General features: G+C 31.8%; 2 protein-coding genes across 2 annotated transcripts; both read right to left on the bottom strand.

Moving 5' to 3' along the window:
- Positions 1–401: 401 nt before the first annotated feature.
- On the bottom strand, positions 402–4,547 carry LOC101213641 (cell number regulator 5). The gene is made up of 5 exons (XM_004134693.3): positions 4,103–4,547; positions 3,566–3,629; positions 3,236–3,400; positions 1,253–1,318; positions 402–1,122 (listed from the first exon to the last, which is right to left on the bottom strand). The coding sequence occupies exons 1-5, from the start codon at positions 4,369–4,371 to the stop codon at positions 934–936; spliced, it is 753 nt and encodes a 250-aa protein (XP_004134741.1). The 5' UTR covers positions 4,372–4,547; the 3' UTR covers positions 402–933.
- Positions 4,548–7,145: 2,598 nt separating this feature from the next.
- Positions 7,146–7,454, bottom strand: LOC105436042 (zinc finger protein CONSTANS-LIKE 2). Its single transcript, XM_011660216.1, has one exon. It carries the CDS (start codon positions 7,452–7,454, stop codon positions 7,146–7,148), a length of 309 nt encoding a protein of 102 aa, XP_011658518.1.
- Positions 7,455–12,180: the final 4,726 nt, after the last annotated feature.

The following is a 12,180-nucleotide window of genomic DNA, read 5'->3' as shown; positions in this document are numbered from 1 at the left end:
CACTTACACAACTTGTGTGCTATCAAGTTCTTGATAAAGAAATAAAACATTACATTTTTTTTTTCCTTCTAAATTTTACTTGTTAAGTATCTCTCTGTATGTGTGTACACGAACCTGTTAGAATTTGACTTTTAGATGCCTGACGAGGTTTTATTCTTTTAATTTGCTTTTTATAACTTTACTAGAAATAATGTATGAATGTAATTGTACTTTTAAGCAAACAAATGAATAGAATATACTCCTTACCGTTAAAATCAAAGATGGTTCAATCTTTTATTGTAATATGATTAAATTACTATAAATTATTCAAGAATAATTTTTTCTACAAACCCACGACTTTCATATGTGCCAATTCTTCTATTAATAACGAGTTTGTAAATGCTATCATAAAGCATCGGATCTAATCGGAAATTTCCGTTTCATTTCCTTCACAAGGAATTCTGGACTTTCAATGATTCTAAGAAGAAAACATTATAGAAACAGCCAGGTTCAAGAGCTGCACTCATCTAGTTGATACATTAAATTTTGGTATGGTATTTACAAGTTTGCAAGTGATGTTTTAACGACCTGAACACGCTATCATGGGTGTTTTACAGTGGTAGAATAACATAAGATTAATAAGAAAGAATAAGAAAAAAAATAAAAGAGAATCTTCATCCAAGAAAGAAGTCATTTTCAACCCCCCCCCCCCCCCCCCCCCCCCCCCCCAAACCTCCAAAACCACATCTCCATTGCATCAAAGTAGCCTAACCAATTGTAGGAGGTAACACCCCAAGCGTAAAGCAGCAACTCCAATTTTGGCCTTCATCACTTGAAGGCACAGTTGCTGAAACATGACAGTGTCCCGGTTACCTTTGGTATAAATCAGATGAAGAATCTCGAAAGCACGTGGTAGGCAGAGCTACCGAGGTTTTGCTACATGCACGCACAAATTCAAGAGTGATTTTGATTCGCCACATCCTTTAGAGTGCCACAGGCTTCAGGCAATTTGGTTGAGACAGGAAGAGGTGGGTTTAGCTCCACAAATCGACTGGCATCACCATAACTACCAATACATATTGTGTCACCCCGACCATGCCATGTGCCATCTTGAACGTTATTCATTTCCAGCGTTCGTGATTCCTGCTCCACATTGACAATATATTAGCGATGGTTGAGTAATTAATTAGTTTAGGTTGCCTACACAAGATAACGGAAGTAGGAAGTTGAAAACAAATAAAAGGCTTTGATGTGTAAATACTGATGGACGGACCTGAGATAAGGCACAGCAGGGGCAGATAAGGTGGTAGATGCAATCGTCCAAGGAATTATCTCCTCCCTAAAACATAAATTATTAACCTACACATTAGCCACTAAGAAACAGCTGCCATATTTTCAATTCAACAATATTGTGAGAAAGTTGACAAAAGAGCTCTAACTTCAAACCACGTATGAATGCTGGACATGGAAGCAAAAAATGGTAACTTCAAAACATGGTAAGAAATGGGATTGAAAATGACATGATTTACACCAGCTTTGTAAGCAATGATAACATCAAAATGATTGGGAGGGTGCATTAGGCTTAAACATTGTGTCTATGTATCTATCATGACATTCTTTTTCCCTAATTAGTGTCTACTAATCTTTCATTATTTTCACTCTACTTCCCTTCATACACACTTTCTCATCTTATCTTACTTCATCTCTTTCACTTCTCTAAATACACAATTTCTCCAACTTCCAACAAATGCACTCTCTCATCAATAAATACGATGATTGTACTTTGTCGTTAATCTCTCTTTTCACACACACTATCTCTTACACATCTCTCTATACACTATTAATAAATTTTGCAGTAGGAATCTCTCTATACACTATTAATAAATTTTGCAGTAGGAATCTCCCTCTACACAAAAATTCTCACACTAGCCTTTCTCTGCCCACAACTACTCCTAAGAAATAAAAAGACCATCACAAACACACAATTAGTCATTTGAAATTCAATGGCTTTCCGTTTGCCAAATTATGACTATCAACTTATTAGTTACACAATCTCATAACAAAAAGGAAGATGGTGGAACTAGTTTGACTTCTAGTCTTAATTAAACCTTTTTTGCACATTCAAGCATAACGCCGTGATATGCCGCCTATTACCATCTACACACAAAATTAACTACAACTTTGACTAATTTCTCTTCTACGAGACTAGCATGTTATTCTAAGAGAAGGAATGTAATAAAACCCAAACATATTGAAATATGATAGATAAACCAAGTTATTCGAGGCACTTGGACCCTCCCTTCTTGAGATCACTCACAAACTCTAAATTGCTCACCAAAATAGTGTCTATCTTCTTCAATCCCTTCTTTTTCTATTTATAGCCAACAAGTAAAACAAACTTTCTAGCTAATTACTAATATACCTTAATACTCTAACAAGACCCCGACACCATTACTATCATGAAGATCGGATTTAGTCCACCATCCTTCTAAGGGTTTCTCTTGCCATTCACTTTTTCATATTTTTGTCCTCTTCTCTATCCTTTGTTGCTCCTACTTATTCCTCTCTTTGGAAGGTAATTCTAAAGAAGGTCGGGTTGGGATATTTACATGGCAGGTTGTACAATGGTGCACTCTCAAAAGGAGGCACAAGGAGAAATTAGATCAGTTATTTGAGATTGTTAATTTGCTTGCCACCTACAGAGCTGGCAGAGAGTATTTGGTATCTTTTAGGTCTAGAGTAGGGATGATAGGTCAAAGTGTTCATTTGTGTTCAGTTCTCTAATCAAGGAGCAGGGTAAAGTTTGTGGTATACAAACTTCTATGTAGTTTTTGTGGAACATTTGAACTAAGAAGAATTATAAAGTTTTTAAAGAGGTGGAAAGATAAGACAAGGAATTTTGGGAGTGACTAGGTTAAATGCATCTTAGTGGGCGCTGTTCAGCAGGTCTTAGCTTAATCTTGTTCTTTTGGGATGGAGTCATTTTCTATAATTAGGTTGACTCCACTTTTTTTCTGTTGGGGATATTTTTGTGCGTGTGTGAGCCTCTATATTTTAGGGCAGTTTCTTACCAAAATAACAATAACTTCGATTTAAACGGGAAAAAAGAAAGAAATTGTTCAGAGAAGGCAAAAGACAAATTAAGAGCATAGCAACTTCAGCAATCTTGAAATAGAACGTGTTACCATTCCAATAATGATCAAGTAGAAATAGGAAACAGCTAACAACAGAAGGCTGATAGAAAAAGACGTCTCACCCTTATATTGAATTTCCTTCTCATCTGGGTGCGGAAGAACCCCAAATATGTAACTGTTGAAATGGTGAAAGCAATTGCCGAATATAAAAAGTAATGGTGTTTAGTGACCAGAAATGCAATGAAGTTGCACAGGGCACCAAGAGCAAGAGCTAAATAAACCGTTCCCTGCAAATGGATATTCAAAGTTATGGCAAAAAGTACAATATTCAAAACTAAAAAAACTGCATACAATGAATTACAAAAAATTGATGAGCAAAAAAAAAAAAAACTAATATCTAGCTTCTTTCCTCCTCTCCTTTCAAACTTTCAAGCAGCCAAGAAAAAATTTACCTGAAGAAAACAAGAGCCAAAACCAGCCCTTCCCATATTCTTCCCAAATCTGTGACACGGACAGCTGCAGCATTAATAAAGGCTACTGTTACCACATGAAGATCAAAAACATAATTAATTTGATGTGAAAAGAAGATTAAATATAGCAAACATCCCGTTCATAGAAAATTATCAATTTCAAACTTGGGCAAAACATAACATACATCCCCCGTAAGACGAGCACAACCAATTACATATACTCCGAAACCATGAGGAAAATTTGTGTACAGAAAGTACCGATTTGACTTTCCTAGACTCACTAGTTGAAATCTGAGAGACATATTCGAACTAAAAAGGGAAAATATCGTGGTCAAAACCTTTCTATTTTGCAGAGAAAACTGAACCTAAGAAGAAATCGCTTCTTCCCTCTCCCCTCCCTAAAAGGGAAAACAAAAGGAAGGGAGAAGAACCCTTTGGTGGAAGGAGCATATAAAAGAAAAGAAAAACCCTAAAAAAAGGTGAACAGAGAGAAGAAAAGGTGGATTAAGAAAGTCTAACCATGCCGATTCGATAGCGATACGGCGGTCATCGTAGCAATCAAGTAGTTCACCTTCCCACATCCTAAAAACTCCACCAAATTCAGGAGCCGTAGCAGGATCTTGAGTAGTGTCCAAGTTGGGCCATTTCCCCTGGGTCTGCATCGCGACGGTAGAACACAACATATCGAAATCCAATAATGTAACTCCATCGAGAAGCTTATCTTCCTCAGGAGCAAGAAAGGCATTCCCAACAACCACCCTGTCGTGCTTGTCCACCGAATCCGCCATTGTTAGAAAGGAAAAAAGGAAGAAAGATTAGGGTTTTTATTAGAGGGGATGTGGTGGTGGTGGTGGTGGTGGTGGGGTTGGGTAAGGAAGGATAAAAAAGAAAAAACAGCAATAAAAGAATGGGTGAGGATTGATGAAGAGCAATATAATTATAGAGTTGCGTTACTATTAATTGCAAAATTTGTTTAATCTGTTCGGATGTTTTGCTTTTAATCTTGAAGGATGCTGTTGTAAGAGAGTGAGTACAAATTAATTATATATTAATCCGTTTTTAAAATGGGGTCTAAATTGGCGGGCAATAATGGTGGGACCCCCTCTTACTTTCCTTCTTTTTAAACTCTCTCTAATAATAATAATTAGCAACGGTACAGGTGGTGCCACGTAATCATAAATCATAAATCAATAACCAATATCACTTCTATCTACTCCAATCCCCCGCTCTTATTCTCAACATTATCTACCCTTTTCCTTCCTTTTCCCACTTCCCACCCGTGCCTGCGCCGGCGACGGTCATCCAACGGGAATGTATGGCGGGGGATGGGGGGAGGTTGGAAGTCACGTGGTGGGGTCTATCTACTTCAATGATACTACAAAATTGCTTTTCTTTTTGGTGTGAGTTGTATAACTTGTATTTCTGTCTCTCTGTTAGGTCACCTTCTTATCCATATTCCCTTTATTCTCTTTCCTCTACAGCTGGATCTCCATCTTCCTAATTTCACGCCATTCTTTTCTTTTTCCTTTCAGGTCAACTATGCTCACACTGCCTCACTCTCATTCTTATTAACCCTAAATTCATGGATGTTTTATAGTAAGTCTTCAAATAAATCTATATTGCGCCACTTCAATCAAAATAACAAGAATAATAATAATAACTACTTCACAGATGATCATATTTATAATAATCATTACTCGGGGTGAATTAAGATGTCAAAATTCAATTCCTTTCTAAAATTCGGAACAAATGATTAAAGAATGTCGCTATCAAATCTTAGTGCTTTGCTTCCAATGTCCAATAAGGCATCAAAGTATAATATAGATTCTATCATATATTTACATTGGAAAAAGAAAGCTAGTGTAGCTAAAAGGGATATACACCGTACATATATACTGGAAAAACCTATGTGATTTGAAATCTTTATTTACTATTATGTACTGTCAAAATATAAAAAACAATGGTAACAGATTTAAGAGTTGTGAATTTAATCATCCAATTGTTTGTCAATTTGGATTGTGAAGTACAAATTTAAACACTCTTACGTTTTCCCTAGCAGGTGTTTATAAGAGTGGAAAGCAATTAAAAGTGGTAATTTAAACATAAACCACATATTTGTCCATTAACTAAAACAAAAAATCATAACGTTACATTACAAGTACTGAAGTTTTGGTATGTGTTGTTTCATAAAGGAAAAGGATGGTATTCTGTTTTGTAATAATGTTAAGAACGTTAATAACAATAACTATGTACTGTTAGAATTTGATCTTTAAAGAAGGAGGCTGGGTTTTTAATTTGGCGATAGAAGTTTGTAAAATTGTGTGGGAGGAAATGTCTTAAACCCATAATAAAATAGGAAAACAAAACAAGAAAATAAACCGAACCATTGGTTTGTGATTCCAACGTGATTGTGGTGTGGTTCAGTTTTGTTTAAACCGAGATTTGGAGAGTAGCAGCCAGCAACACGAGACGTTGGGCTTTGGGCTTTGAGCCGTTTAGGTTGTTTCGGCCCTTCTAACAAAGTGGGTTAAAACTTAAAACCAAAAATAAAGCACAAAATTTGAAATTTGTCCATCAAGATTCAATTAATTATTTTTAGTTCTTTCCTCTTGGTTCTTTTAAGATTATATTATATTTATAAAATATTTTATACACTCAATTATTAATCATAAAAACGTTACTCGTTTCAATTAATTGTTTTAATTTTGTTTAGTAGATAATAGAACATTATTTAAAATTTTAAAACACTCAAGGCAATAAATTTACAGGTAAAAACGTACGTTTATTGGTTTAATATTTTTGAATCTATGCAAATAAAAAACTAAACAAGATGATATTGAAAAAATAGTATATATTCCATAAAAGGTTATTAAATGACGCAAATTACCTTTCATCAATTCTTATTTTCTTCCTCCATTTCTCCTAAACGCTCATTTTCTAATATTTTTATATTCATATTCTTCCATTTTATTTTATTTGATTGGTCGAAAGCATTCCAATCAACTAAAACTCATTAATATAGAGTATAGAGAAGACAAGATGCCACTTAACATGACCAAATTAAAGAAGAACAAGCCTACTAAGTTAAATTTTTTGGATCAATTGATTGGTAATGTAAGAGCTGTTTTTACTTTTCTCTATTTTCTCTGTCTACAATTTTTAATATATAGTTTTGAAAACAGTGAGTTGTAGCAACACTTTTATACCATATCTATCCATCTTTCATAAGTGTAATTATATACTTTATGATCGTGACTATACGTACACAAGTACCTTTAATTAGATAAGGTACAAATTTTAATCATCACACAATGAAACACATTTACATAATTTTCTGGTTGGGCGAGAACAGATATAATTGAGGTGTAAAGTTCAAAATTTCCCCATTACATTTGTTGAATGGTATACTTATAAAAAAATGAAATTCCTAGAGTACCTACCCATAATTTAAAGGATAAATTTACATTGTACATTATTATAGAGAACCAAAAAGTGATTCCAAACTATAATTATTAAATTGCATGGGGCACGGATTAATCATAGAGGGGAAGAAAATTTTCAATTAGCTGGGGGACAAAGATAACCAAGGCACCACTTGATTTTCAATCTCATCGTCATCGTCATCGCAACCACTAGGTGCAGTAGTTCCGCCGCCATCAGAGCTCCCACAAGCTTTCTCACACCGTCTCCCATTATTCCGCCTATTTTTGTGAACACAATTGTGGCAAAAGGCAACCGTAGCCACAAGGTTAGGGCCAGAACCATTCCAAGGGGTAGGGGCTTGACAATCATGACACAGCAAAACCCTCAAATGCTTCCCCACTATAAAGTTAGCCCCATGCACCTTCGAATCGCAACCCCAACATAACATGGCTGCGTCTGATTCGCACATCACCGTAGCCACACACCCACACAGCTCGCACAACTTCTTCATTCTTCTTCTTTTTTTTTTTTTTAATATAGTTTTTGTTTCCTCTTATCACTCACTTATTTATATAACACAAGATGCCATTAACGAAGAGAATATTGTGCAGATGGGATAACTGTAAGGACATCAAGTTGGGTTGTCTTTTCTTTTTTTTAACTCTGTATTTGGACGAAGAAATATCATGGAAAGGGGGAGATGGGGCAAGTGGGTGTTTGAGATAATCATTTGTGGCCAAAATCAATGAATACCATTCTGTGGGCGAACCTTTCTACTTCTTTTTTTCCATAGATTTTGATGGTTTTTCTGTTTTCGTTTTTGGTTTTGCTTTGAATTCCAAGAATGTATTACAACAATTTCAACATATAGTCAACCATCTATTTTACAGTATATATGTATCGATGTTTAATTAACATCTACTTTAATTTTATAACGTTGGAATTGTTATGTCCACAATTAGGTGTTACGTTCATTGTCTTTAAAGAAAATTCCTTCCTATTACTGTTTTTTTCTTTTTGGGTTTTGATTGATTTTACAGAAGTCTTTAATTTAAGAATCTATAAAAACAATGTCATTTTCTTGACTTTTGTACCATTTGAGAATATCATTTATAAGGATTTTCTTTTTTCTGAATGAGTTTGCTAAATAAATAATTTTGGGAGGATTATCTTAATCTACATTTTAAGAAAATGTCGTTGGTATTTTTTTTAAATAGTATGGTATATTAAATGAATAAAATATCCTCACTCACACTGCTCAACTTTTATTGGTTCTTTTAAGAATGATAAAAAATAAAAATTATTTTAATTAATTTTAATTTACTCAAAATCCTTTATTATTAAAAATCACATTATTAATATTCAATCGGTATGTTAAATTTCTATCGATATTTTCATATTCTCTTAAGTTTAACATCCATACGAAAGGTGAATCAATATTTTTATTATATCGTATAAAAACCTTTGAAACACACAAAATAACAATGGTTAAAATGTCACTAATATAAATATTGTATATACATTAGACCTATTTACTTATTTAAAAGTAAATAAATAATATATTTATTAATCTAAATCTAAATCATTTTATTTTTAAAAATTATAAATCCAAATCAAGATTTATCGAAATTTCAATCAAATTAAAATCATTATACTTTTATCAATATAAATTTTTCGAAGTTGGTTAGGAATGACTTTGATTTAAAAGAAAAAAAAAACGAATCTATCTATTAAATACGGTAAAAGTTGAGTACAATGTATGTATAATATAATAGAAGTGGTATGAGAAACTTGTCTAGGGGAGACAAAGTTTTATTCTTATAAAGGAAAATATGACCCTTTTTTTTCTAATTCTTCTTTAGGTATTATTCTTTTATTTAATTTTCACATTTTCGCACTTTCCTAATGGGTGCACACAATGACTTAGAAAAATAAAAATAAATACTAACTTATTTCCTTAAAATTTCCCCTTGTATTAACTAAAATTTAAAATAATAATTGTAATTTGAGCTTTTGAATTTTCATATTAAATTTGTAGTTGGTATATAAATTAAAACTCGTATTTTATATATGCATATCAATTTAATTAGAATCTTCATTAAGATTGATGTATACTTTGAAATTTTAATTAATGCATATTTCATATATATGGGGAGAAAAAACTTTAGGAAAAACACCAACAAAATATGGTATGATAGGAAAAAAAACAAATTATATCAAAAGTATACCTTTGTTGATTTAACTAAAATTGTATGTTAGAAGTAAGAGTACATTTGTTGTTATGAATTGGACACACGAACTCAATTCAATGATCAATTTCGTACGTAGCTCATATTTTATAAGTGTCCACCAACAATCACTTAGTCTTTCATCACCATCGATGTTCAATTGCCACTTCACCACCTCCGCATGGTTAACTCCAAAAAAACTTCCACATCACCTTTTGAGGTCAACTTTAGCTATATCAAACCATTTTACTCATCAACGGCCAACTCTAGTATAACTTCAATGCGACAAACATTATTTTAAAGTATCATTTCATGAGATTTTATAGTCATTTTTTTATAGTAATTTGACATTAATAAAAACCACTTTCACAATACAACAAACGAAACGAACTTGTATATAAAATACTTTTAAGTAAGAGTTATCAACATATGAATGTTTTATACACTTTAGTTGTTTTTTTTAAAAGAAAGTGTTTAAATGAAAACTTATAAAAGAATATTTTTTATCTTCTTTAAATTAATAAAAAGCAAAACCGTAAAAAAAAATAGAATATTTGATAAAATAAAAATTGTATTATAAAAAGTAATTTATTTTATAAATTAATTAATAAACTGTTAAAAAAGGGAGATGAATATTCAAATTGCAAACATTAAATTGTAACACTTTAAAGCATAAAAATTCAATTAAACCTAAAAAACTAGTGAATAACATTTTAAAACCTAATAAAACTAAATTCAAAACTTAAAAAAACGTATAACATCTTAAAACCTAATTGATAATCAAATCTAAACTCTATCAAAACAATCCTAAGGTTGTTTTGAAATATTTGAAAAACTTAATTAAGTAAAAACAGAGAAAAAGAAAAAAAACACTATGCTGATAATGTAGACACCATTTAGAGAAGAGATTGCAATTCACATCTCGTCTAAGGTGTGGTGACATTTGGGTATTTTTTTTCTCCTCAAAGTCAAAACAATATGATATTCACAATCTGATTCATATATACATTTCATGCGATCTAACCAACTCTATATATTTTTTCAATGCGTTTTCCTCGACATCAATTCTCTTTACATGATTTATGTACTTCTAAATTTTCCCAAGTCAAAAATATCTGCATAACATTACAAAAATATTCACAATTTCTGTAACAAACATTTTTTATTCTTAATTATGATTATAATTTTACAGATTCATGTCTAACGTAAAACGATTTCACTTTTATCTCTTTTTAATTCATCTTAAATTTAGTTCTTAAACGTTTCTTTCTTTCTAAACTAACATTATTATATATTACGACAACTTTTTCTTAATGTATACATAAATACTAGACGTCTCTCTATCTCTTATCAACCGTAAATTCTACTCTCTTGCATAATAGAATATAAAAAACAGCGCCACGTTTAAAAGATAAGACTCTTTTTTAAATTTTATTAGAAAATAAACAAAAATTCATTTATCATGATGTGTTGGAAGGTAAACCATCTAGTCTTACTATTTTTTAATTTCATCCCTAAAAATTTAAGACAAAACAAAACAATGAATGAACTATATGTGAGTGTATGATTTATGGTATATATTAAAAAGAAAAATAGTGGATGAATCAAACAAAGTCGGGCCCTTATATTGACCATTGTTCAAACTCTTATTAATATAATTTAAGTAATTTTATATATTAATGTTGAGTCAATAGCAATATTTAAAGATCTTGACTTGAATAACAAACAAATAAATAAAATAGTTTTGTTTTTATGTACTATTATGTTTGGAATTTGATCACATTATTCCAACCCTACATCAAGCTTATAATTGTTGGTAACAGGTGGTAGCGATTAAAAGGTATAATTATGTTTAGGTATTTAATTAGAGTTGTTTTAATAGAATAAAAAAGTGGGAATTAAGAAAATGTTTTAATATATGGAGTTGTTAATGTTAACAATAATATGGTGATTGGAATAATTCATAATTAATAATTAATAGTAATAAAATACCAACGAACGTGGGGACCACAAATGTACCCATTTTTTTTAGGTGTTTGTGGGCTCCCACGTGGCTAAATTTGGATGCCACCCATGACCGTCCAGCTAGGACGGTCAGAGTTGGCTACTCTAACCTTTTTCATCCTTTTCTTCTTAAAAAAATATAACTTCAACGAATTTTCCACGTGGGTGTTCTCTTCTGACCCCGGGAGCCGGGGGGTTCTTCCGTTTGATTTTTGGACTTTATTGACACCTATTTTTAATTAATATATATCTATTTTCTCCCCCCCTTATATTCTTTATTTCTTCGACCATGAATCTTGCATCATTCTTTTTCTATTTTCATAATCTTTATAATATTTATCAAATTAACATGGAGTGACAATTGCAATTGCAATTGCATCAATCCATTGTTACCTCCAATATCCTTTAATGAAATTATGATACTTTCTTTCATCCAATCTAATTTTACACCTTATGGGATTGCACTAATGGTACTCAAATTCCAAAAAATGGCAGTTGAAAAATTAACATCAATTTAATATATGATTTGAACCAAATGACCAACTCAACCCTACTAACCCTACCACTCTCTCACTGCCCAAATAAATATTTAAAATACTGTTTATCGTGGATGGATAGTGAACCTAATCCCACCATTGTCTTAGTGTTATTTAAATTTTTGAATCTTTAATTATTATCTTCAACTTCATACAATCTTAAGATTGGAATCTCTAATTTTAGGGATTGATTCTTTTAACTTATAAAGATAAAAGGCCTGAACTGAATTATATGAAATTAATGTTAAGCTAACAAATTTTCTTCCTCAACAAATAGAATGAACTTTTTTCTTTTTTTTTTGAGTTGAGCTAAATTATTAGCTCATGAAAATGACAAAAGGAGTTATTAAAATTAAAATATCTTACCTCACAACAGTTGTGTAATGTAAATTTATAATATTAAAAA

This window comes from Cucumis sativus, chromosome 6 (assembly GCF_000004075.3).
Source record: "Cucumis sativus cultivar 9930 chromosome 6, Cucumber_9930_V3, whole genome shotgun sequence".
Lineage (NCBI taxonomy): Eukaryota > Viridiplantae > Streptophyta > Magnoliopsida > Cucurbitales > Cucurbitaceae > Cucumis > Cucumis sativus.
Note: the sequence above shows the minus strand (reverse complement) of the source record. Positions and strands in the feature narration are given on the sequence as shown.

Bases quoted from the DNA above. Each gene is read 5' to 3' on its own strand.
- LOC101213641 (XM_004134693.3), bottom strand. From the start codon at position 4,371: ATGGCGGATTCGGTGGACAAGCACGACAGGGTGGTTGTTGGGAATGCC. The intron at 3,630-4,102 runs GTTAGACTTTCT...TTAATGCTGCAG, and splicing joins ATCGCTATCGAATCGGCATG to CTGTCCGTGTCACAGATTTG. The intron at 3,401-3,565 runs GTAAATTTTTTC...ATCCATTTGCAG, and splicing joins TTGGCTCTTGTTTTCTTCAG to GGAACGGTTTATTTAGCTCT.
- LOC105436042 (XM_011660216.1), bottom strand. From the start codon at position 7,454: ATGTTATGTTGGGGTTGCGATTCGAAGGTGCATGGGGCTAACTTTATA.